Genomic DNA, 26,503 nt, shown 5'->3' on the forward strand with positions numbered 1-26,503 from the left:
AGAGTTTTGCTTATTATTCCTCTTTTGGTCATACATGCGTACACTAGAGAAGCCGTATACTCCTTTGTGTCGTTCAGTCTTTCAGTGTCTGCCTCAATTCCTGGCTGAATGGGAGGGTGGGCTGCCAGGTCTCCCTCCCTGCCTGCCCGCCCCTGGCATACTCCACGTGGGCACTGGCAGGAGGTCACCTCCTGCATTTCTGACCTTCAGACCCAAACCCAACCTGGGCGTGCCCTGGCTCTGGCCTCCTGCACCTGCACCTCTCCATGTTCCTCTGCTGGATGACCTTAAGGTCACAGCTCACTCTGCCCTGGCCGGTCTTTGGAAGCTCAGCCCCCAAGCTTCCTCCTCTGGGGGTCTTTCTCTGATTTCCCAGGCCTGGCTGACAGCCCTTCCTGTGCTGAGCCCTTTACGGCACTCTTGGAACTCCTTGTGTTCTGCCAGGTGGGCCTGGGTCCTGAGGTGAGTGATCACGGGGCTGGCCCTGCTCTCCAGGCACTGCAGGGGTTGCTTGAAGGTCAAATCCAGGAAGCGTTTGTGCTACCATCAGTGCCTGGGGTCCAGGTCTACTGGGAGAGTCTGGGCACATGCAGAAGCCAAACCTGCCCCAGAAAAGGAACTCGGAGAAGGGGCTTCCTCCCTGCCCTCTCTCGTCCTAGGGTCTCAGCCTGTATCTCCTCCTATCCCATGCTGCACCTTGGGGGGGATAGGCAGGTGAGAGGTGAGAGATGGATTAGCATAGCCCTCCACTCGAATGTTTAAGTGACAGGATTTTAAACAGTTGCCCTGTGCTGGAGAGGGGTGGAGTGGGGAACCCCCTTGGCAGGAGCCCAGGCCAGGGCCTTGGATGCCAAGACTCAATTAGTCTTACCCTTGTGCTGTGCAGTCTGGGCTGAGTGATTTGGGTTCTCTGAACCTCAGTGACACACCATCTGAAGGCGAGAAAGAGTTTCCTTTCCCTGGGTCCCTGGGCCTCATCTTGGAGAACCAGCTGCAGGGCCAGGAGTGTGGGCTTGGGGAGACAGCCCAGGATGCTGGCAAAACCTGGCTTCCAATCATGGCTCTGCTACCTTCGTTAGCTTTGTCATATTGAGCTGGTCACTTCCTCCTCTAAAGCTTGTTATCCCTCCAGAAACACGGGCTCCTGCCTCTCGGGGGTGCTGGGTGCCAGAGAGGAAATGAGCCAGAGTCCCAGACTGACCAGAGGGCCCCCCACAAGTTGCAGGGCCAAGCCTGCCCCTAGGGGGCGCTGGGCTCACAGCAGAGTGGGAGAGGCTGCGAAGGGGCAGCAGAGAGAGTGGGGAGAGAACACAGGACACCAGGTGTGTGGACAGCAGCCCTGAGGATGCACTGACATGCAGGCACACTCACATGTACATACACAGAGTCCTGAAGGGGCTTGGAGGAACCCCGAGACTTCAAAGAACCCACTTTGAGAAGCAAATTCTCCACCCTTCCCCAGCTGCCCTGGATCCCACAGCTGTGTTGAATGTGGAGGGTTTGTGACCACTCAGGGCTCAGCTCAGCTTCGTCCTCCTGTGTCCCATCCTGGGCGAGCTCCAGCACCCTAGTCAGAGCTGCCGTCACCTCTCACTTAGGTGGGCCGGTTGGCCTCTCTGCCTCCATCCAGCCAACCTGAGCCAATCGGATCTGGTCTCCATGCAATGGCAAGACCCCAGTGGCCTGGCCCCCAAACCTGGCTACCATTTCAGTGTAGGAGACTCACAAGATGACCCCTCTGCTGAGGTTTCCTACAAGCCCAGGACACCCCCAGAGATCCCCCCACACCTGCCCCCCACAATACCACATAACTTCAGATCTCAGCTTCAAACCCAGCCTCTTTCAGGAGCCCTTCCGTGATGCTCTGTGCCTTCAGGTGAGGCTGCACCTTGTAACAAGGAGTCCTTGTACCTCCACGGAGCTCACCTCATACTATTGTCCTTGGGGCTGGACCATCAATCCCTGATTCTCAGGGACCGAATGCAGTCTGGTGGCACTTCAGGGGCTGCTCACCAACACTGAATGCAGAAAGAATGAATGAATGTTGGAGAACGGGGGCATAAAATGAAGACAGGGCGAACGCCGTCAGGCTGCTCTTCAGGCTGGAGATGTTCGGGGCTGGAAAAGGACAAGGCTGGGGGGAAATGGGACAAGGGGACCCCAAGCCTGCCCTCCTCCGGACCCGCTGTCCCTGGCGGCCACTGAGGAATCTGCTGGACTGGCTCAGTCCCCGACCCCAAGGAGAGGCAGCACGGGCGTGTACAGGTTTGTTTATTTACAAATATACCCACGTCTTGTCTTTGCTCGTGGTTGTTTCCGTTTTCTGCTCTTGTGGGAAGAGGCGGAAGGTAAGAGTGGAAGGCGGGTGAGAGTGGTAAACGCTAATAAATAATTTAACAATGACAAGTTATTAAATAAAATGTGTGTGGGGATGGCGGGTGGCAGTGAGTCTGTACAGGGGAGCGGAGGAGTGGTGAGGCCAGGCCCCAGGCCCGAGTTGGCGATGTCACCTTCCGAGGGCCACATGTCAGCTGTCAGCGCATCCTTTCTGCTCCCTCCCGCAGCCCCAGGTGCCTGTGTGGTCTGTGAGCCTCCAGGTGTGGCGGGTGTGAGTGTGTGCATGCACGTGTGCAGGGGGAGCCCCTCCCATGGCAGGCAGTCCGCTGTGGTCCCTCTCCTCAGGCTCCGCGGGCCCCTTGGTCTGACCCTCACAACCACAGGGGCCCTCTGAGCCTGCGGAGCCCCTGGCTGGGCAGAGCTGGCTTCTTGTCCTTCCTCTGCCCTCCCTGTCTGTGCTCACATCCCCAGCAGGGAGACGAGAGTGCCTTTTCTCCACAACTCCCTGGCCCGCCTCTCCTGTCTCTTCCGGCAGACCCCAGAGCTCCTCCCTCTTCCCTGGGGCTCTGCCCCAGCCCCACAGTGCAGAGGGGCCCCAATCAGGGCAGACATGGGGTGATCCAGGCTCCCCCTGCACTTCCTCCAGGAAGTGGAGCACCTGGGCTCACCCCAAGCCCCACATAGCCTCCCTTCCCTGAGCCTCAGGCTCTGCACCTGAGAAATGCGGTCCCTAACAACATCCGGGCAGGACTGGGACTCTGAGGCCCCTAAGCACAGCTAATGGGGTGCCTCTGGTCTGGGGACCCTGTGAGGTCCCCATGGCTCTGACAACCCTGGGCTCACTGTGTGGGTGTCCCAATACCGGCTCCTGGCTGGAGACCCTGCATGGAGGTGGCAGAGGCCAGGGCTGCCCTTGGGGTTTGTTAGGACCCCAAAGGGCAGGTAGGCCCAGGCCAAGCACTAGTGAGGAGGGGCTGGTGGGGTGGCCTGGTTTTAGCTCCGGCTTCTAGCTCAGGTTTCCCAGCTGTGCCATGAGGGTGGGACCTAAGGGGCCAGGCCTCCCGGGGCTGGGGTGTCTGCCCTGGGTCTGTCCCATGCGTCCCCAGCACCACTCAGCCCAGCCTGTGCTAAAGGAGAAAGGGGAGGATCTCACGACACTGGCGTTGCCGCCTGGGTCTCGGAGCCGGCCCAGGAGGACGGGGGACATCAGCGGAAGCCCTGGGCCATGCACTGTGTGGCAAGAAGAGCACAGGAGGGCCTGGCTGGCTGCTGGGCCACATCCTCCCCTCTGACAACTCTGGTGGCGAGCAGGGTGGGTGTGAGCGTGGGGCCAGGACCAGCAGCAAGTGGATGACACGCATCAGCCTCAAGTGCTCAAAGGCTGGGCTCCGCAGACTCAGGGCCGTGGCCAGGGCTGGACTTGGCAGTCAAAGGTAGGAGCGTGAGCACTCAGACAGGGCACAGTGATTGGCAGGGACCAGTGTGGGGTCACTGAGACAGGCTGCCTGCTGCCTTCACTTCTCCTTTTGGCAGGGGAGAATGGAGGGGCCAGGTTGGGATGGACAGAGTATCTGCAGCCCTTGTGGGCCAGGGAGGCAGAGATGTGTGGAGTGCACGGCCAAGGCCAACACCAGGCAGTGAGAGGCTCCCACGGCCCACACCTCAGGGGAGACACACGTGCCAGCTCTTCACCACCAGAAGTGCTTGGGAGGGAGGACCAGCGGTCACAGAGCTCAGGTGCAGAGAAATGCCATAGTTTGATAGATAAAGTAAGGAAATGGAAAAGGCCACGGTCCTTCCCTCCTCTCTTAGCTACACACAAAAGGAGGTGTAGCACAGCTGTCCCATGGGTGCTGGGCCTAGGGCACTCGTTACAGAAGGGCAGGGTAAGTTTCCAAGGTCATGTGGCCCAAACCACTCATTGGATCTCTGGGCACATTAACAGAGGCAAGGTGCCTAAAGCAGAGGAGGTGATGGGCCTGCTCACTGTGGGCTGGCTAGGTCAGTTCGAAAGTCAGGTTATAGCTGCCACACATCTTTAGAGAGGAAGCTGGAAGCCAGCCAGGGGCATGGTTTCAGGAGGAAGAGCTGGGGAGCCTGGCTTTGAGAAATGAGGACTGGGCCCAGGGATTTAGCTGAGTGGTTCTGCTGCCTGCCTTGCAAGTGTGAGGACCCGAGTTCGATCCCCGGTACCAAAAAAAAAAATGAGGACTGAGGGCTGGAAAGGGCAGAGGCAGACCAGCAGGAAAGGGCTGCTGACTCGAGGGTCGCTAAGGCAGTGAGCTCCCCGTCACGGGAGGCTGTCAGGACAGCAGGGGCTGCTGGGAGGGAGCCAAGATGGCCGCCAGGTGGCTGACTCTTAAAGTCCCGTTCTCCCTGGAGGTTCTGCTGTTGGCCTGGTTCTACCGTTTCCAGGGCTCATCTCCATCCTGAGCTGGAGGTCTGGGGCTGCCCTCCCTGCCCAGGCGGCTCCATGTGGGCCAAGGCCAGGACACACCGGGGTCCCCTTCTTCCCTCTCTGCCTGCCCTCTCGGCCTCCGTTCCCCTTCTCCACACAGCCTGGTGTCAGAGCACCCTCTGCTGTCTCAGCTCTGGAGCTCTGCACGTGTGCGTGCATGTGCTGCACACGTCTGCCTGGCGGGCTGCGGTGTGCATGTGTCTCTGTCACTTCCGCCCGGCTCCTCCTCACTTCTGCTCCCCCCTCGGGGGTGGGTACCAGCACAGGGCACCAGGACATGTGCTCCTCAGGTCCCAGGCACCGAGTCCGGCCATCATCCTGGGCTGGCACCGAGGGCCTTGGAGGTTGGCTGGACACAGAGAGGACATTTAAAAAAATAGAGAGAATTTAAGCTTCCCAAAAAAGAGATGGGGAGGGAGCAGGAGGCCATGGGATCGAGGTGGGGCTGGGAGGCGAGTAGCTGTCCGAGAGCTCTGGGTCCCCGGGGTGACAAGGTCTCTGCGGGCAGGACACAGCCCCTGCCCAGGCTGCGCCCATCTGCCTGCCTGTCCGGGCCTGACCGGCACACGAACCAGGCCGGACTGGCCGAGGGGAGGGCACCATATGGCTGTCTGCAGAGTCTGTGTGGGCGGTGGGCCAGGGCAGCAAGGAGGCTGCTGAGCCCGAGTCCCAGCCCAGGCCGTGCCCTAGCGTCCGTGCAGCCCGGCTGCTCTCAAGAGGCGAAGTAGGAACTCTGCATGGAGTAGAGCCGGTCGATGGGGTTCCCCACGCGGGCCTGCAGGGAGCCCACATCCGAGGAGCCGAGGAAGCAGTCGCTGAGGCTAGTGAGGGAGGTATCGCTGTCGATGTCGTGGAAGATGGAGTCGTTCCCTGGGGGCAGAAGAGGCGTCAGGCCTGGACTGTGGGCTGGGGCTCCTGAGGGGTGGCTGGGGCCCGGTGCCAAGCAGGAGCGGCCGCACCTACTTGGGCCCTGGGACAGCAGGTGGCTGTGGGTGCCCTGGGCCGCCTGGCCAGGCAGGGGTGGGGCAGGACTGGCAGTGGGGGGCATGGCGGCTTACCATAGGGGTTCATGTGGTCACCTGGCATTTGGGGCGGCGTGAGGCCTTGCTGGAAGGGGTCGCTGCTGCCATAGGGGCTCTGCTCCATGGCTACGATCTGCTGCTGCGGCGGGGCCAGCGGTGTGTACGAGGCCATCATGCCCTCCATGCGGCTGGACAGGACCTCTGGGGACAGCGCACACCTTCACCACATGGCCCGCCAGCCCCATCCTGCAGTCCCCCCAGGTGTCCCCCAAGGTTAGGAGACCCCCTTGTGACTTTCTAGGGGAGGCTCAGGGACCTATCTCTGGCCAGGAGGCCCAGATATCCCACTCTCTTCCCAGACAGTCCCTCAGCTCTTCTCCCAGACTCAGTTTCCCCAGAGCCAGCCAGGCTCCCTCCCCAGCTCCTCCTCTGCTTCACCTCCTCTGCCCCAGGAGCTGGGCTTGGAGGAGCCTGATACCTCTGCAGGCACTGAGGTTGGACACAGCAAGAATGTCTGGCACCCGGGAGCACCCAGCTGAGGCCAAATCCATGCCAAAGAGGCCCAGGTAGGATTCCTGGAGGAGGGAGCCCCACCCCAGTGTGACCTAAAGAGCCTCTCGGAAGGGGTGTGCCAGGCTGGGGAGAGGGGAACTGTCGGACGGGATCCGAAAGTCCAGCTGGGACCCACGGTGTGGGGAGCAAGAAGTTTGGGGGAGCTTGGGGGTGGTAGTGGTGGTGTCCCTGTCAAGGTCACTTTAAAGAGGGGGCGCTGAGCTGGGGGTTTAGCTCAGTGATTTCGCCACCTGCTGCGCAAGCACAAGGACCCAAGTTCGATCCCCGGTACCAAAAAAGAAAGAGAGAGAGAGAGAGAGAGAGCGAGAGAGAAAGAAGAAGAGAAAGAGAGAAAGAAAGAATGAAAGAAAGAGGAGAGGAAGGGCCGGCGAGGTGCAGAGGGCACGTGGGCAGCGACACGGAACAGTGCGGGCCGTGGGACACTCTGGGGCACGGGACATTCTTGGTGGTGGTGTCTAGGGGGAAGCTGGACACCAGCTGGTGGCGAGGCACAGCTCTGAGGCTTGCTGGGGGATGTGGAGGCAGTGACTGCAGCCCCAGGAGGGGCACAGGGAGATGACAGGAAGAACAGGCTCCAGGGCCATGTCCTTAGGAGCCAGGGCCAGCCTGGGATGCTGGCCTGTTCCCAGAGTCCTCAGGAGAAGGGCTACCCTTGCATCTCTCTGGCGGCGGCGGGGGGTGTGTGGTGTTTCCTCTCAGGAGGGGGCAGGCAGCCCCCACCCACTTCAGGGTTCCTGGAGCCCCCTGTACCCTCCCTTCATGGCCTTGAAGACTCAGCGTCCCATGGCGCCCAGAGATTCGGACATGGGCAAAGCATGTGGGCAAAGCAAAGGTTGGGGGCGGGGCCGGCCTGAGTTCCTCACCACCCTGATCAGCGGTCTCTGGACACTGAGACTGACTTCTGTGGGTGGGGTCACCCTGCTAAAGCGCAGGCTCGGAATCCCACTCTGGGAGCTGAGGCCTGGCTATGTCCCGTGCTAGCTGAGCAACCCCTTATCTCATGGGGCTGCAGGAGACTATATGTGACCACCCCCTGCCCGGCCCTTCTCTTCCTGGTGGGATCCACAGGAACTGAGTCAGTCAGCAAGCAGGAAATGTGAAGAACAGGGCCTGAGCGGGGAATGCAGCTCAGCGGCACAGCGCCTGCATGGCAAGCGCAAGGCCCTGAGTTTGATTCCCATTCCCAGTACCAAATAAATAAATAAACAAACAGGGCCTGGCCTGGTGGGTGGGAGCAGGGTGGAAGTTCTGCCCTTCTGGCCCCAGTGCTGCCACCCTGCACCCCACTTTCCTGGGTCCTGCCACTCCTCAAGTTCTCTGCATCTCGGCTGCTTCAAGGAGGAAGCCCCCAGTCTCTGCCCCTGGGTGCTGAGAGACAGCCGGGCCCCGCACCCTGCGCCCTGGCCTGGCACAGTCCCTGCCGCGCCCACTCACCCTGGCCCAGCCGCTGGGAGTTCTGCTGCTCTTGCTGCTGCTGGTGCCGCCTCGCCAGCTTCTTCATCTGCAGGGGAGCACTGCTCAGGCCTCCACCCCCAGCCCCACCCCCACATCCCCATCCAGCCGCCCCCCGCCCCCGCCCCGCATCAGGACCCACCTTCTACCTGTCCCCGGAGCCCCAGCCCTGCCCGGGAGTCGCTCACCTTTGCTCTTTGGTTCTGAAACCAGACCTGGACCACACGCACGCTGAGGCCCGTCTCGGCTGCCAGCGTCTCTCGGACCTGGAGGGGAACAGGTCGGGCCTGCAGGGACAGCAGCTGGGAAGGGTAGCCCCTCCCTGTCCCCAGCAGCAGTCGAGCGGTGGCACCTGGATAGGCAGTCCCGCGCCCCTCACCTTCCGGCAGGGCTTGGAGGAGACCTCGAAGGAGGCCTTGAAGGCTCTCCGCTGCTGCGTGGTGAGGATGGTCCTCGGCCGCTTGGGCCGCCGCGGGTCCTTCCCGTCGTCACCGCTGCCCTTGCTCTGGCTGCCCTGCCCCTTGGTCGGCTTCGTGTCTCCATCCTCGTCCTCACTCTTCACTGTGGGGGACACGACCCAGCCTGTCAGGGAGGGCTGGGGAGCAAGCCCGGGTCCCAGCTTTGTACCCTTACAGGATCCCATCGCCCCTGACACCTGTTGTGGCTCCCTAGTGCCCCAGCAAGAGCTTCTGCCCCTTCGCCTCCCCTGGCCTTCAAGCCCCACTCGGCCTAGCCCTTCATCCCCACACATCTCCCCACCACACTCGCTCCTCAGGTCCTCATCCTGTCCCTGCCAACCACGCAGGTGTACCTCAGCAAGCACAGCCCAGGCGCACACAGCACACAGGCATCAGGGAGACACTGGAGCAGGCCCACACGGGAATAGGTATGAAGCATGCATGTGCCCACGTGTGTGGTGTGTGAGGACATGTCCAAGATCCATCTGCGGCCGGTGCAGACTCTGGGCTTCCCTGACCCTTGTGCCTGGGACTCTGCCTAAGTGCTGACCTTTGGCACCCTGACCCCAGCACAGCCTGCCCGCCTTCAAAACATTTCCACTCTACGAGCCCCGTGCCAGGCTCGTGGCTGGGACAAAAGGAGATGCCATGAGCCTTCTTTCCTGAAGATTCCAAGGACTGACACTGACAGGCAGAGACAGATGCCCCAGACACCACATGCAGCAGCACCCACGACCAGCACGTGTGCACACACCAACATGGCCACACACTCACCCACTGGCACACACACACACAGACTGGCATGTGGGCCCACGAAGGCCCAGGCACGGGAGCTCACAGATGTGTTCACAAACATGGGCACTCCAAGCCGACCTTCACCGTTCACTCTGCAGCACACCCGCACCCACCCCCCGCAGCACTTCCACCTGGGACTCCCGCCCACCATGGGCCCCCCCCAAAGTGGCCTCCTCTCCCCAGGCCTGTCGTCCTCACAGGGGAGCCCCATGGAGGGGCTGTCCCCCTTTCCTAGGCCTGGCGTGAACAGGCAAGAGGAATCCAGGTGGCCATGGGACTGGCCATGTGGTGCCCTGACCAGGGACAGATGGAGGACAACTCACTGCCTCCACTCAGGACCTGGCAGGGACAGAGCTTTCCTGTGGGAGCAGAACCTGGAACTGTGGGTCCAGGACACCCCAAAGGGCAGCTCAGGGCATCTCCCACTATCTCTGCTCAAGTCCTTCCCCACTGTGCCTGGGACGCCCAGGTGCCAGCCACCCCTAGACTTTCCCAGAGAACAAATGTATGTATATGCATGTGTGTGTGCACAAACTGCAGTACACGTGAGATGTGTACAAGCATGCACTTGCAGCTTAGGAGTGTGCAAGGTCACATGTGTATGTTCAAGTGTGTACCTATGTGTATGTGTCCGAGTGGGGGCTTCTGCAGGTCTGGGTATGTGAGCACACATCCAGTCCTGTGTATGCCATGTGTAACCCCATGTACATGTGTGGGAGTCTGTGTGTGCCAGTGTGTTTTGAGTGTGGGGTGGGGTGCATACCAGCCCATGTGCATGTGTGGATGAGAATGAGTCTGCATGTTGCATGAGGATGTGTCCTGTGGGCAGCTCTGGTCCCCGCTCAGGAGCTGGATTCTCTGGCTGCACAGCCCCTCTGCACCTGCCAAGCCCTGGCCTGCTGCCATGTCCCCCAGCCTGGGGCTCACCAGAGTCGGACTCATCGGGGCTCACGGAGCTGAGCAAGTCCTTCTCCTTCTCGTAGTCGCCCTTGCACAGCAGCTGGCCCTCCTTGAGCACAAACTCGTCGCCTTTGCGCAGCTGCCGCTCGCACACACAGCAGCAGAAGCAGCCCAGGTGGTACACGCACTCCAGCGCGCGCATCACGAACTCGGTGGGTGCGATCTTCTCCATGCAGCCGCTGCACTTGGCTGCGAAGAGCCTGCGGGCACAAAGCAGGTGCGTGGGCTGGGCCCAGGGACCTCTCCCCCTGACGCTCCTACCCTCTGACCTAAGGGGGACAGACAGGGAGGGGCTGAGACCCACTCTGCAGCCTAGCAGGCCTGGAGCAGCCCAGGGCCCTTCCGGCTCAGAGGCAGGTGGCCACAAGAGGGCACTGTGCAGGGTCAGCCCGACCTTTCCCGGGGCCGGGTCGGCTGGGAGAGAGGGTCCCATCCACTGCCACCTGCTCCAGGGCTCCTGCTCCTCCTCATCCCACTTCTGAGCGAGTCCCAGTACTGTCTAACCTCCAGCCTGGGCCCCTCTTCCCCTGCCTGAGCAGCTGCCCCAACCCTTTCGCCAGCCTCCTGCACGCTTCCTCTAATGCTTCAGCCCTCTTCCACTCTCGCCCAACACAGGATCTTTCTAACACATATCTGATCGTGCTCCTTCCTCGCCCCAGAATCCTCCATGTCTCCCTAGCGCCCTTGGGAGAGCATTCAGGCTCCTAACCCTGGCACTAAGGGTCCCCCGGGATCGTGCCGCCTCCTCCTGCCCCCCCCCCCCCCCCGCTTCCCAGCTGCAGCTCCATAGAACAGCTGCAGTTTTCTTGAAAGCACCATCACGGTGGCCTTTTGAGCATGTGCTTTCCTTGTGCCTTCTTTTCATTTTTATTTTTGCAGTACTGGGGACTGCACCAAAGGCCTTCTCACCCCAGCAACACCCCCGTTCTTCATTTTTTAAGACAAGGCCTTGCCAGGTTGCCCAGGAGGGGCTCCAAATTTTGATCCTTCTGCCTCTGCCTCCCAGAGTGCTGGGATAACAGGCCTGTGCCATCATGCCCTGCTGGATGGCATGTTCTTATCCCTGTTTCAGCTTGGATACCATCCCTGGGAGCAGGCAATTTACTGAGCACGCACAGCAGGGCAGCAGCCACCGACCTGCAACAACCGTAGAAGGACCGAGCCTTAGCCCCATTTCAGAGACGAGGAAATAGAGGCGCTGGGAGGAGCGTCAGTGCTCAGAGCCACGTGGGCCTGGCGCAGACCCTCCGGGAGCCCCGGCTAGCTAGGGGTCCGGCTCTGGACGCCCCGCCCCACGGTGCGCGCCCAGGCGGGCAGGTGCAGGGGAGGGGGGGTTCGCACGCAGCCCCGCCTGTGCACGCGCGCTGACCGCTCCTCCCGGCGCGCCCTCCCAGTCACGCGCCCGGCTCGGTGGGAACTCAGCCTCAACGACACTTTGATGGAAAAATTTATGAAGAATCAAATTATTGCTGCTGGGAGGGAATTAAAACCATTTTTCATTCCTTGCGTCCCCGGGCCACGTCTGCGGGCGCCACCTTGGGAGCGCTGCGCGCATCCCATCCCTCTTTATGGCCCGCTATCACAGGCGCAGATTACAGCTGCAATTCTCCACTAATCGGTTCTGGAGCGGGAATGGCCATAAATGCGAGGCTCTAGGCCTGCCTGCCTTCCCCGGGCTGCCATCAGCACCGCCCACGGTGAGCGGCAGGGGTGGGGTGGACAGATAAGGCCAAGCCCAGTTCTGTCCGCTGCCCACACTGGCCAGGGCACCCAGCTTGGGGGCATCCCCAGTGACCCCGGCCACCTCTGTTCTACTTGGCAGACTCCTACTCATCCTGCAATACCCAACTCCAACGCCACCTCCTCTGGGAAGCCCTCTCTGATGCCCCAGTCTGGGGAGGCCATCTCGAGCTTCCCTCTGGCCTCAGTTTGCCTGCTGCAAAATAGGCACGTCAGCAGGACGTCTCTCAAAGGCTGTGATGATACTGACCGTGAAAGTCCATGAATATCACTGTACAGTGAAAGGGCAGGTCCCCACGGTCCCCAATCTGCTGGGGTCCTACAGGCAGGACCTGGCCCTGCCTGAACCTCAAGAAGGCCTTCTGCATGTGTGGAGCAGGTAAGCCAAGCCTAGAATCGGCTGAGCCTTAGGCTCAGCTCAAGCCAGCAGGACCCCTGTAGCCCACACAGTGCATGGCTTTGCAAGGGGAATAGGGGCTTCTGGGTTTCGGCTCTGATTTGGCCCTCTGGTTGGATATTTTTGTTAAGGCTACAACCTGCCCAAATGTCTGCGGCAGATGTAGGCAGAGGCCCCTAGGATTCCAGCTCGCCATCCAGCTGTGCTGAGGACTTGCTACTCTGCCGTGGAGGCCGCTCTTGCCCTGGGCACTCACTGCCCCCAGTGCACCCAACCCAGGGGCCTATTAATGTCCAGCTTGGCTTTGAGCAGGCAGGACAGGGCCAGGGCCCCTGGCCAGGGTCAGCATATGTCGGGTGTCTCCCAGAGAGGGGCAGCGAGGCGGGTGACCAAATCCGTCGTCGACAAGGTTGTGGGGCTGGCTTCATTCAGAACAGCCAGCCGCGCTAATGCCTCTGCAGCAGGGGGTCGATTGCTACTTTCTCCAAACTCATCAACACAATCTATTATTAATACTTCTCCAAAGGCTCGGTGCCGCCATTAGGAGGCAGCGCCAGCCACTCAGGGTGTCATCTGTTATCTAGATTGCAAAAACCCAGGAAATAAAACAAACGGCATGCACTTCATAAACGGAATGCGCCATCCGTTTGGCCTCCGACCATCTCTCCACCCAATAAAACATCGCGGGGGGGGGGACGCATGAAATACTCGCTCCCACTTATGGGGCTGCCTTTGTGTACCATGCCGGGTGGGGTGAGAGCTCCTGTGTGTAGGAGGGGCTGGGGCGCTGACAGGTCCCTTTCTCTCCGTGAGCCTCCTTCTTCCCTTCTTCCCTCCCACTGTGGAGGGACCCTGGAAACAGCTGCCCGGAACCAGGCCAGCCACGGGCAGTGGCCATAGCTGTTGGGCCGGTTTCCCCCACTCACAGCAAGTGAGACCCCTCTCCCAGCCTCAGCGTACTTATCTGTATAATGGGCTCAATCCCACTGCCTGCTTCTCAGCACATGGGGGAGGGTGTTGTGGCCTGCAGAGAGGGCATGGCCTTGGCTTCTATCCTGGTTTTATAACGTGTGTGTGTGTGTTTGTGTGTGTGTGTGTGTGTGTCGTGTTGGGGATCAAACCCCAGGACCTTGCACATCATTAGAGATGTGCTCTACCACTCAGCTACACCCCCTGGCTCCACAACTCTCTTGCCATGTGCCTTCGGGTAAGACATTTAACCTCTCCATGCCTCAAATTCTTCATCTATAAAACAGGAATGAGGGAAGTGACATACGGAGTTGTTGGGAAGAAAGACTGGGTCCCTTTAAAGCCCCTGGCCGTGTATAGCATGAGGAAGCGCTTCCATAAAAATCAGCCCTTCTGTCCTCTTCTTCTGCCCCTTGCATCCAAAATGTCCGTGGGGACTGTCCTTGCTGAAGCCTCCGAGGTCAACAGATCCCAAGTGTGCCTCCCTCCCATGACCACCTGGGCTCTGGGCTGCTCTTCTAGCTTCTGGCTGACCTGACCTGGCCCCAGCATCCCTGGCTCCCAGCCTGGCTGTCTCTGTAGTTTTGCTGATGAGGCACTGAGCATGCCCAGACAGCACCACCTGCATCCCTCATTAGGTCCTCACAGACCAGCGAAGGAGGCCGCTGCCCGTGGCCCATTTTACAGAGGAGCACACTGAGGAACAGAGATACTCATTCAAGGTCACACACAGCATCCTCGATGCTGCCTCCCTGCCCTGTGCATGCTGTCACTGTGCTCTCGGCTGCCTCCATGTTGTCTGGCCATCTCCACAATGGTGGGTGTTCCCGGAAACCAAACCGAACGTCCCTTATGTATAAACATGTCTTTCCCCCCTCCTGGTGGGATTATCTGTGATTCTGGAGTAGGAAATTCCATGTGTAGGGACATCCCTCCCTGCAAGGGTCCCAACCTGTGTGGACACATCTCTGGTGCCTGTCAGTGTTTATTGGTTTAAGTCTCAATTTATTAAACTCAAGGCTAATGAACAAAACTCTGAAAACCAAAATTTTCAGGAGCATCTGAAATCTGATGAATTTCTCCTAAATCACTGCAGCTGCAGAGGCACTGGGTCATGGCTAATTCTGCTGCTTCCCCTAAGGGAGGCTTCCTGATGCCCAAGGGTGCTCCTGCTTCTCCTCTCCAAGCAGTTTCCCCCAACATTGAGGAGTCCAGCCAGCATGCGCCAGGCTTGGAACCCTGGGTGTGTCACTTCCTAGAACTGGAACCTTGCACAAGTCCCTTTTCCTCGTGAGCCTCAATTTGTCCCCATCTGTCCAGTGGGGCTAAGGACAGAGGGCATCTGATAGGGCAGGGTGCATGGGATGGGCTCAGTATATGAGAATCATAATTGCCCTTATCTCTTCAAGATTCCTGGCACCGTTCACCATCCTTGCTGAGTGTGTGCTGCCATTTGCATGCCCCATGGCTGCACTTTACAGTTTATGCAGCCCTTTGTTGGGCTCTCACTCCATGTTCATCCTCTCTACTCTCAGTGGGCCTCCTCCCAGCCTCCTCTGCTCTGGTAACCATGACACTGCTCCTACTCACTGAGCTGCATCACTCTTGTTTTATAAAGAAGGGTTGGGGAGAAGCACTCAGAGCAGTCCTGTCTCCTTGCTATGGTGTGGAAGTGTCTCCCAGGCTTCCGTGCTCAGTGCTTGGGCACCAGCCTGTGCTCCTCTTTGGGAGGCGGTGGAATGTCTAGGAGGCAGGGTCGCTGGGGAGGAAGTTGGTTATTGGGGGTGTGGCCTTGACCGGATATGGGGACCCCGTCCCTCTTTTCTCTCCTTTTGTTTCCTGACTGCTGTGAGGAACAGGCATCCTCTGCTGTGCACTTCTGCCACCATGATCTGCCCTGACAGACTCAGAGCGAAGGGGCCAGCCATGGACAGAAACCTCTGGAAGTGGGAGCTGTCCTCCTTACCAGTTAACTGTCCCAAGTATTTTGTCACAAAGACAGAGAGCTGACGAACATTCCTCATGACCTGTGCGTGCTGGTTGGCTTCAGAAGGTCCAGGAGCACCCAGTGATCTCAGAGGTGGCCCCAAACCTCACTGTAGCACTCCGCCCCCACCCCACTTCTATCACCCCTGGCTCCAGTAACCAGGCTGCTTCAGGAACATGGCCGCCTTAGCACGTAAGGTTCCATCTGCTTCCAATGCCTGCCTTCTCTTCCCCTTTCCATTACTTCTTGATGAACTCCTCTTCACCCTTCAAGACTCCATCAAGGGCCTCCTCCTCTGGGAAGCCTTTCCTGATACTTCCAGTCCAGTCCAGTCCCTGGCTGTGTGTTCCAAGTGCCTACTGACTCAGAAATTAGACACCAGGTCCAATTCAACACCAACCCAGGCTCTGGTATTGAGGTGGTGAGTGAGTGTAGAATGAATGAGGAACCTTGGGAGATGTGAAATGGACAGCCAGGTAGGACAAGAAAATATTAGAAATATTAGATCCTCTGCTTCTAGGGGTCTAAGAACATCACTGGGTGTCCCCAGGCAGGGCCTTTCACACCTCCGCAGCTTGGAGTCCATTTCTTACCCTTTCCTCGCTGAAGGCCATACCTGCCTCCTGTCAGGGTGCGAGTCCAACAGCAGATCCCCCCAATTGTGCACCCAATTCCTAGTACCCAGGGAAGACCCAGGAGTGGCATGTCCACACTGAAGGACTCCCTGGTGGGCCAATCAGACCCTCTGTCCTGAGTCCCTCCCTTCCCTGGCTCTCTGAGAACTGTCAGCCCCTACCTGTCTTCGGGTGTGTGACTTTCCATATCTCCGGTACCTGCTGATTTGAATCCTTCCCTGAGTCTCAGTTTTCCCTTCTGTGAAATGGGTGTGGTGGCTCAGCAGGGATGTGTCCCCTCCCTTCTAAGTGTCACTGTGGTGCCAGGTGTAGGCTCTGGAACTTTCTCGTCCTCCCCTTTGATGTCAGCCTGAAGCACCCTAGTTACATTTCAGGATCTGTGTTCTCTCCATCTGTCCATCTCCTCATAGATACAGGCTTCAGTCAGACCCTCGCCCAGGGCCACACTGGGGCCCAGGCAGATTCTGGGCATGGCTCCCTTCGGTTCTGTCCAAGCCTGTGCCCTACCACTCCCAGACCCCCACGGTGGGAAACACCCTCCCCCGGCCACAGGGACCATGTGGCATGGCCCCTGCCAGGCAGCCCTGCTGCACCCACTGGCTGCACCTTTTTGAATCCACACAGCAAACGCCCCAGATGCGGACTCTGATCGGGGCTCATGGAGGGTTCCCAGGGCACAGTCAGGCCATGTCCTGGCCTTGGGAGCTGGCATCAGGGACATGTGGTTTGCCAGGTGTATTCAGGAGGCACAGAAAGGCATGGCAGTTGATCTAGAGGAGAGTCAGGGTTTCCTGGCAAAGCTTTAAGAACCCTCTTGCGGAGGCAGAAGGAATGGTTTGAATCTCAGTTCTGCCACCTTCTAGCTGCCTGCCCCTTGGGGCATGCTGCTTCTGCCCTCTGAGCCTGTCTTTCCATGGGAAGGCAGAGGTCCCCAAAACCTGATTCCAGGGCATCACCCTAACAAAGTCAATCCCCACTCCACACCTCTGCGGTGGTGGCCAGATCCCGGTGTGGCACACTGAGGACGCAAGACAGCAGGAGCTCACTCTGTTGCCATGGTGACTGGTCAGGCTGTGGATGAGGTGCAGCCCACAGGAGCCACGGGGACAGGACCCTGGACACTCCGAGGGCGGCTGCTGCTGGAGTCCGCCTGTCACTTGGCAGGGGGAACCGCCTGGTCTCCTCCCCGCCTGACTCGCTGACAACTCCCCCACCTGCCTGCCGCGTCCTTATCATTCCGGGCGTAGCTGTTTTTTATTTTGAGACAAAAAGGGGCCTGTTGATGGGGCTCCAACTCAAACCAGCTGCAAACATCTGCTTTGATGCGGCTGGCCTGGGCGGCGGTGGTGGGAACTTGCTCTTCGCTCTAGGCCCCGGTGCGCGTCAATCAGGCGGCTGGAATGCGCGGCGTGGTGGCGGGAGCTTGCTCTTCGCTCTAGGCTTTTAGCTCCGGCGACCGCCGCCAGCCACGGACCTAGCAGGGCCTCCCTACCTCGCCGCGCCAGGCCTGTCCTGTCCAGCGGGCTGCCCGGCACTTCCTGCAGGCAGCCGCCTGGCCTCAGCCCTTTGATCCTCACCCGGGTCGCAGTCGGGAGTCCCCAGCCCAGGCTGGAGGTCACGCACCAGGGGCAGGGGGGACAGAACAGGCCTGGAGTTCCGGTGCCATCCAGGGGTCACCTGGCCAGACGGGCACACAGTCAGTGATTTCACAAATCCTTATTTAGCACCTACTATGTGCCAGGCGCCATCTAGGGGCCGGGGATATGGCAGAAGCAAAAGATCCCATCCAAAAGTGCCCATCTCAAAAAAAAAAAAAAAAAAATGGTGCCCATCTCCAGCTTCCATTCTTAAGGACAGGGGACAATAAAACAGATTTCTATTTTCAGAACTGGGGATGAAACCTAAGGGCTCACTCGTGCTAGGCAAGTGTTCTACCACTGAGCTATATCTCCAGCCCTTTTCCAAATTTTGAGACAGAGTCTCACTAAGTTGCCCCATGCTGGTCTGAAACTTGTGATCATCCTGCCTCAGCCTCCCAACATAGCGGGGATGACAGGTGTGGACCAACGTCCCTGGCTAAACTGATTTTTTTTTTTTGGTACCAGGGATCAAACTTGGGACCTTGCACTTTTGAGGCAGGCGGTGAAACAACTGAGCTAAATTCCTGGCTAAACTGATCTATTTTAACAGACCTAAGGCAGACAGAGTATAAAAAGTGGTGACACAGGTGATGAAAATGAGGCAGGGAAGAGCAAGGGGTGTGTGTGTGTGCAGATTTACAAAGGACATCTGAGCAGAGACCCCGGGGACAGTAGCTGTGAAATCTGGAGGAAAGGGTTCAAGGCAGAGGGCATAGCAAGTGCAAAGGCCCCGAGAACAGGAGCATGCTGTATCTGCGATGTTGGGGAAATGATACAGAGGTCCCTGTGGCTGGAGCAGGTGGATGGGGGCACCCAGAGGTGCAGGCAGAGAGCTGGGGTGAGAGCAGATCGTGTGACATGGGACCCCGGGAGGGTGCTGAGCAGAGGGGAGATGTGATCTGATGGACCCTTTAACCCACTCTCGGGCAGGAACAGCCAGATGCATGTGTGGAAGGTTACCCGGTAACCCAGATCCAGGGCAGGCGCTGGGAAGCGGCCAAACCTGGACACATTTTGAAAGCACACAGGGTCATGGGAGAACATGGAGGAGGCCGAGATCTGGGAGCCCTGGCAGGTAGGGGCTGGGGAGGGGAGAATGAGGGCGCAGGTCAGCTCCAGGGAGGCAGCTGTAGGTGTGAGGATGAGGGGAGGTGGGCGAGTGGACACTGTGTGAGCTGCTTGGGTAGAGCTCTCTGCACACGCACACTGGGGCCTGTGCACACGCGCGTCACGCATCCGCACAGCCAGATGCCATGCTGCATAGGGCGCTTTTGTGCCGGGTGGCTTGGGACCTGACCACTGGCCTCCCATCTTCAGGGCTGTGATTTCTGGGGTGGGGACAAGGGCCAGGCTCTTCCCCAGGAGCCTCTTTTCCATTTCGGAATTTCCTCTTTTCCATTCTCTGGAACAAGGCTGCCCTGTTGACTGACAGGCAGCGCTTCACCCTCCTGCGCACCCCTCCAGCGGAGCCAGGGACCCTGGTCTCTGCCGTGCCCTTCCGTTAGCCTTCAGTGGACTCTCGCCTCACCGTGATGTGCTTATTCGCTCAGCCAGCTAATGTTTACTGAGCACCTACTGTGAGCAGGCCCTGTATGGGTCAACAGGAGGAGGCTTCTCCCTTCTGCTCCTCAGACCCCTTTGAATCCTGTTCCCTTCCGCCACTGTAAGTGTGTCACCCGCTCCTGGTCTCCAGGTCCAGCTTCCATCATTATTGTTGTTATTATTTACTGCCATGTACTACGTGTTCCCTACCTGCCAGGCCTGTGCTTTCTTTGCACTGACTGCTTCCTCACAAGACAGCTGCAGGTTACTTGGAGGGGAACAGGGCTGTGGGCATCAGCACCTGCTGCTCTGCCTGTCTCATGGAGTGGCTTCTGGGCCTTCCTGGAGCCCTCTCCTGCCCCAGCCTCCTCCACCTGGCTGGTCTCCTGGGACAACTTCACTGCCCATCAACTCAGTGCCGTGGCTCCACGTCCTGGGCAGGGAGTGCTGAGGACACAGAGTGGGGTAGCTGTGGCCCCCACAGCCCAGGAGGCTGCCGACACAGGTGGAGGATGAGGACCCCACACGGAGACCTTGGTACTTCTCCTTGGGGTCCCCTGTGTTCAGAATGGGTTGTGCCCACAGCTGTGTGCCCAGGAAGGGCTGGGGGATCCAGGGCAGGGCCCGATGAGGTGCTGCCTCTGCCAGCTGGAGGGCAGTGTTGCCCAGGGAAGACTTGCTGGTGACTTCAGAGGATCCCAGGAGGGGGTGTGGTGGGGCTGGGGTCTGATTCTAGACTTGAGCTCTGCACAGGGACAGAGAGGCAGAAAGGCCATTCTGGGAGGAGAAACTGATTAAAGCAAACACATGAAGAACACGAAGCCACTTGCAAGGTTAGGGAGAACAGGTCAGGTTGGGGGACAGTAAGAAAAAGGGTCAGAGCTAGCTGAGGTGGCCCATACCTGCAATTCTAGCACTCAGGAGGCTGAGGCAGGAGGACTGCTGTAAGTTCAAGGCCAGCCTGGGCTACATAGTGAGAACCTCTGTCTCTCTCTCTCTCTCTCTCTCTCTCTCTCTCTCATTCTCTCTCTCTCACACACACACACACACACACACACACACACACACAAGTCAGATTGGAGGCCTTCAATATTAGGCTAGAGAGGATAGATCATCTATTTATCCATCCATCTTATACACATGGACACCTGGTCAGCTGTCTGTCCACCTATCCACTCATCTATCCATCCCTTCCATCCACCCATCCATTCCTTCCATCTGTCCATCCACCCACTCATTCATCTATCTCTCTCTTCCTCCCTCCCTTCCATACATACATACATCCCTTCCTTCCTTCCACCCACTCACCCATCCATCCACCTATGTAGCTTTGCACACCCATCCTCAACCCACCCACATCCCAACCATCTCTCAGTTCATCCATCCTTTCACATCCCCCTCCCACTCAGGTACTCTCTCTGTACCAGTCCCTGCACACCACGGCTTGAAAGAGCAGACACAACCTGCCTATCTGAAGCCTTTCAAGATAAGATTTGTTGATTCTGGTAGCCTTTACCAAACACCCACCATGACTAAGCACTGTGCCAGGTGGTGGAGAATCCTAGGGGATGAGACACAGGGTCACAGCCACAGGAAGCTCCCGGTGGACAAAGAACAAGGTGTTCTGAGGGGAGTGGTCTTGGCAAGGCATTCAGGTCACCACTGGAGTGCCTAAGAGGGGGCTAGGCTGAGATTTAAACCCCACTCTTCTGACCCCAAGGATTCTGGCCTCCCTGGACATAGATAGACAATGTGGCATTTTAATTAGGGTTCTAACAACACCGTGAACTATTTTTGAGTGTTTTCTACGACAAACTCCATTAAGACAATTTAATTTTTTGATTAATTTTCTTTCTAGCACAGTTAAATAATTTACAACTTTCCCTATTTTCATTTTTATTTTACTAAAATTATTTTCATTGAGACAAATGATTTTTCATGAAAAATTTTTCAATAAAGGTTTGCTCTACCACCAGGTTTGTGCCCATATTGGAGCTCACTGATCGACTCTGGTTAATCTGCACCCTGCCATACGTTTTACCATGAGCAGTTTGTCTCACTGTTGTCAGCTGTAGTTTGTGTGATTTTTTTCACCCAGTCAAATCTCTCCAGGGTGCAGCAGGGTGGTTTTCAATGTTACTAACAAAGGCACTAAAGTGTATTACCACAAAGTTTACCGGCAGCTGATGAAAACATGCTCAGGACCAAAATCGTGGAGTCAAGACAAAGACGTCCTATGTTGAGTACAATCCATGCAGGTTCAGCTGGGGCCCCAGAGCCTAAATGCGCTCCTTCTTGCCCCCAGACTAAAGACAGTATCATCCTGTCTTGGTTAAGCTCCCAGGTTCTTGTGGCTGTTTCTTCTGTTCTAGACACTCTCAGAATGAACCTGAGTTTGTCCAAGTAGCCCTTCGGGCACAGGGCCCACTAGCTCAGAACCCTAGGGGTGAGACCAGCTATCCCCTCCTCCTTTTCCACCCTATGCTCCTTTGAATGCAGCCAGGGACAGCACCAGCTTTGTTAGCCCAGCCTCTCTTACTCACACCACCTGGCTAAGCCTCCCCCTTGCCTATGTGCCCAGGTGCTCCTGTGCTCCTGCTCCACTTCTGAACCCAGATTCTGAACCCGGCATATGTTTCTGCCAAATGCCATGGTCACAGGAAGCAGCCGTGCCCAGGGCGTGGTGCTGGGCTTCACAGATGCCTCCTGCCCACCCCAGGAGGAGGGCGGAGTCCCCTCCTTACACAGGTTGTCCAGCTAGCCAGTTGCAGAGCTGGACCCCGTGCCAACCCTGAGGGCAACCAACACACTCTCCTGCCTTCCTGGTGATTGGGAAGGTGGCGGGCAGGGGACAGGACACACATGTCCCAGAACCTAGGAGCCTGAGACCTGCTTCTGGCCAGTGGCCTCTCTGTGCAGCTGACCTCTCTCCCCAGGACACAGGTGGGCAGAATGTCCCCAGCTGGGCGGTGTCCAGGGGTCTGATTGGGGTCAGGAGGAGGACTCCTAAGGGAGACACTTAGAGAAGTGGATGCCACTTATTTCCAATCCTTGCCCCTGCGGGACCCTTGGCTAGGGAGGGAGAGGAGGATTGGGAGACCGCACCCTGGGAAGCTCTGCAGGCCCTGCGCTCGGGCTCGGCTGGGTGAGGGCTGGCATTGAAGGGCGCATGGCCACTTGGCCACTCTCAGGGCCACCCGGCGCTGCCCGATGCCCGTTTAGTGAGTAACTGATCGCCCCGTGCCCCGCCCCAGCTGCCCGCCTAGCCGCCTGAGCTGCTTAATCACCGCCCGCCTGGCTGCATTAGCATAGTAATGGCCTTTAAATTGAGCCTCTTTGTTTTTTAATTAAGCTCCCAGCAGGTACAGCGAAGAGCGATTATTGAGGAAGCTGCCAGCGCTAATCGCCCGCAGTCATTTGACAATTAAAAAGCGCCCGGGTTTAACCCTTTCCCAGCGCCCGCAGCAGTTCTCCCAGCATTTATCTAGCACCGACTGTGTACGACGCCTTCCCTTGGGGACCTGCGGACCCCGCCCAGCAACTCGGACAGGTCCCATTTGGCAGAGGTGAGGGAGACCAGGGTGGCTGCCCAGAGAGGGGCGGTAACCTGCCCAAGACACACAGCTGGTGTGGGAGGACTGAGTTTGGCAGACAGGTTGCTGCAGAAATCCAGCTGCCTCGTCTTCTGGCGCCTGGCGACCAGGGCCCTCTGCTTGGATCACCTTCCCTCTGGTGCGGCTGGCAGAATTCTTCTCGTCCTCCAAAGCCCAGGCACGGAATGCCCAGGCATCCTCTCCTACTTCTGCACCCGTTCCCCAAATACTGCTGTGGCACGTTGTGTGTGCCAGGCGTGGTGCCGGCTACCGAGGACGGCTGAGGACAGCAGCGGGCTCTGCCCATGTGACTGCAGGCGGAGAAGGGAGCCGGGAAACTGAGGATGGGCACCGAGGTTCCTAACACAGCCTCACGGGGCTCGGCGGGGAGGAGGGTCAGAGACCCTTCCGGAACACAGGGTTGGTTTGGGCTGAGGGAGGAGGAGAAAGCACCGGCAGAGGTCGGAAGTGCGGGAGGACCTCGGAGCAGCCTTAACCAGAAGGAGAAAGTGCAGGGGAGTGGAGGGTGGGAAACCCGAGGAGGCCACAGAGGGGAAGAGCACGACCATCCCCTCTGAAAAAGCTTATTTTTTCTGGGACTGCGGATTGATCCCAGGGGCGCTCTACCACTGACCTGTATCCCCGGCTCTTTGTATTTTTTATTCTGAGACACAGGATCGCTAAATTGCCCAGGCTGGCCTCGAAACTGTGATCCCACCTCAGCCTCCCAAGTAGCTGCCATCACATTACCCCGCCCCGCAAAATTTTTTATTTTTAAAAATAATCGGAGGATTCTTGAATAGGTGATGCACTGTATGATTTCATACTGAAGTATACAAAAGAGCGATCCCTGAAGCTTCCTCTACCCGCCCCTAACCACCCGGTCCCCTCCCTAACGAGGACTCGTTCGGGCTTTTGTCCAGTTTTGTTTTGTTTTTTAATACAAACACTCTCATACTCTGCCCTGGTTGTCGGGTGTCCGCCTCCCCCCGCCATGACGAGGGGACAACCCCAAGGGGGATCCGGGAGCTGCTCCACAGCAGCCTGTCTTCCATTGTAGGGACAAACTGACAAACCCTAATTTATCTACCCTGCGCCCTGTGGAGGGCCTTGTGGGCCATTTAGAGGATTTTGGTCTTAATCTCGAGAGCCACAGGAAGCTATTGAAAGGTTTTAAGTGGGGTGTGGCTTGAGCAATTTACATTTTTAAAAGATCACTTTAGCTGCGGAACTGGGACTTACCTAGGGTAGGGGGAGCCTAGAGCGTGCGTGGGGAGACAGCTAAAGGGATCACTAGGGTCACCCTGCAGGGTTAGAGATGCAGGGGTTCCCTGCCGGAGGTGCAGAAGTTCGGGAAGTGAGGTACTAGAGCGCAAGGTGGGCCAGGAAATGCAAAGGGCTTTGGGATGCAAGAGCCTGGGGTACCCCACCCCTACCCTCATCAAGGGGCTATTGGAAATGGGGGCACAGGATGGAGGGGGGGACCCCTGGAGGTGGGCAGTCACCCTGGTCTCCCTCGCTGGCAGCCAGTACGGCTTCCAATTCACCACTGGGTCCGGGCTTAGCCCCAAGTCAGGCACCAGGCTCCACTCCGCCCTCCACTCCACTTCGTGCCCCCAGGGCCCAGGCTGGGCTGGCGAGTGAGAGCCTGGCACTGGTCTCTTCATAGATGGGCAAGGGGGGCTGTGGGCAGACAGAGGGACACATTCTGGCCCTAGTCACCACGGGGACCCCCTCTCTTCAACCTCGGCTCCCTAGTGAAAGTGTGGGGGTGGGCTCTGTCTCCTCACCTGAAGCTCCCGGTGGTCCTAACACACCGTCCCTAGCTCGGAGCTCCAGGTGGCTCCCTGGAAGGCAGAGGGGCAGGGCAGCCCAGACCACCCTCTGGAAGGAGGTGGGGAGCGAGGAGACCCCAGCAGGCCGAGAGGGGTTAACAGCCCGCCCACCCCATCCATCAGCCAGCATCTCCCAAACAGATGGACAGACAAGGCAGCTGTCCAAACAGGCCTGTGTACCTGGCCAAGGCCCCAGAGAGGACAGGGCAGGAGCTGTTTACTCTGCTCCCTGCCCCGCCACACACACACACACACACACACACACACACACACACACGCACGTGCGCGCGCCACTCACAAACATGCACACACCCTCAAGGGCATTTCCATTCAGTCTCGCCTAGGGCTGGTGCTCCCACCGGGAGCCACAGGATTTCTAAATGTTCCTCAACCTTGTTCCAGGCTCAGGCTGGGCTTCTTAAGGAGTTGGTGGCACATGGCTGACTTGCCCAGTGGGGCCACAGTCACCACGAGCCCCTGGGGCAGAAGGGTCGGCCGGGCAACAAAGGAGCACAACGCTCCTTCCAAGCAATGTCTCCCATGGCCCTCTCTGCCCAGACAAAAGCCAACACCTCAGAGCCTGGGGACCTGGGGAAGCTGGGTGCCCAGGAACTGGCACAAACCACCGCTGGGGAATGTGGGTGCCAAGGGACTCTCAGGGCTTCCTGGGCCCCCTTCCCCTTCCCCTCGCTGCAGCTCCCCAAAGGGCTCCTCTGTAGCATCCCAATACAAAGCCACCCTTCGCCCCTGCCTGGGTGGCCAGGCCCCCTTCTCCCTCCACACCTGTCTCCGGACTTGCCCTTTGCTGGGCTCCTCCTGTGCAGCTCCCAGGGCTGCCCCTCCTCCCTGGCCTCCCTGGCTCTGGGGACCTGTGGTGGCCTAGCAAGCCACCCCCCCCGCCTGGTTCTGTGTCCTGGCACACCCATATCTCATCTCCCCAACCTCAGAAGTCAGGAGAAGTGACTCTTCCCATTTCCCAGATGAGATAACCGAGGCTCCCAGAGGTGCCTTGTGCCGGGCCCCACAGCTACAGAGTGCCAGAGCCCCAAATGAGAGACAAGGTCGGTGTGACTTACAGCAAAGGACAAAAAAGAGCTCCGTGCTCAGTGAAGAGTGGTGTCCTAGCTGTGCCTGGTGCAGATAGTGGGGAGAGGGGCACTTTTGGCTGAAGCTCAGTGTCAGGCGCGTGAGTCTGCGAATGCCAACACTATTCCCGGGGAGGGGTGCATGACAGGAGCCAGTACTCCCACCTTCTGGGAGCTCCTTGAGGCCCCTCCAGCTGGGTGGGACACCCACAGCCGTGGTTCTGTCCCAGGCAGCGAACCCGCTCCCAAAGGCCAGGCCCTAGCTGGCTCCTCGGCTCCCCCACCCAACGTGACATCTTTACGGCACATGCTGGGCCTGCAAGGGCCTGGGTGGGGCAAGGGGGAGGCAGGACACCTCTCAAGTAACGGATTGTAAATTCCTGGGCCCGGCTTTCCATCCCTAACAACCTCCTCCCCGGGGCTCACAGCGCCTGTCCCTTCGAAGCCAATTTAAATGAGGGGTCCCAGACCCTGGGCGTAAAGCATTCCAGACTCAGGATAGGGGCAACTATTGTTTCTCTGGGAAAAAACAAAATAAAATAAAAATCAACCGGCTCTCCACAACTTCTAATCACTCTCACATGTGCTGTGTGGTTCCCACTGTGGACAGCCCTCCACAGTGTGCGAGCCACTCAGGGCACAAACCCTCTTCTCGCTGAGCCTGTGAAAGAGGCCCCCAACTTCCATACCATGGAAGGAGCTGGCTGGAGGGACAGTGGCCATTCCTGCTCACGCTGGACACGGACTCTAATTTATTCCCCCGAATAACCTCACCCTGCGACGGATGATCCCATTTCACAGAGGGCACAACTGAGTCTCTTGCATTAGCCAGTACACGGGCCAGCCAGGATCTCCTCAGACACATGCGCCTCGCGGGATGTGAACTCTGTCTTTCTAACTCCAGAGCCTCAGACCTTTGCTCTGAGGATTGTGGCCCCCGCCTCATGTGAGGGCCGTCACTGCCCCTTGGGAAGGGCCTGGTCCCAGCAGCCCTGCCCGGGGCAGGTCCTGCCACTGCCACAGCT

At 58.5% G+C, this 26,503-nt stretch overlaps 1 protein-coding gene across 2 annotated transcripts in view; it reads right to left on the reverse strand.

Annotated features, from left to right (window-relative positions):
* Nucleotides 1–5,326: 5,326 nt before the first annotated feature.
* Lmx1b (LIM homeobox transcription factor 1 beta) overlaps nucleotides 5,327–26,503 on the reverse strand; it is a 71,291-nt gene continuing 50,114 nt past the window's right edge. Inside the window, exons 3-8 of one of the 2 annotated variants that reach the window (XM_004849365.4) lie at nucleotides 10,023–10,255; nucleotides 8,222–8,403; nucleotides 8,031–8,108; nucleotides 7,825–7,891; nucleotides 5,875–6,018; nucleotides 5,327–5,665 (exon numbers count right to left, since the gene is read on the reverse strand). In XM_004849365.4, the coding sequence (XP_004849422.1) occupies nucleotides 5,508–5,665; nucleotides 5,875–6,018; nucleotides 7,825–7,891; nucleotides 8,031–8,108; nucleotides 8,222–8,403; nucleotides 10,023–10,255 (862 nt within the window). In that variant the 3' untranslated portion in view covers nucleotides 5,327–5,507. Of the gene's footprint in view, nucleotides 5,666–5,853; nucleotides 6,019–7,824; nucleotides 7,892–8,030; nucleotides 8,109–8,221; nucleotides 8,404–10,022; nucleotides 10,256–26,503 lie in introns of both variants that reach the window. The other variant, XM_004849364.4, reaches the window with a different exon arrangement.

The sequence above is a fragment of the Heterocephalus glaber genome, unplaced genomic scaffold (genome assembly GCF_053883595.1).
Source record: "Heterocephalus glaber isolate CG9 unplaced genomic scaffold, H.glaber_assembly_v1.0 deba00001479, whole genome shotgun sequence".
Classification (NCBI taxonomy): domain Eukaryota; kingdom Metazoa; phylum Chordata; class Mammalia; order Rodentia; family Bathyergidae; genus Heterocephalus; species Heterocephalus glaber.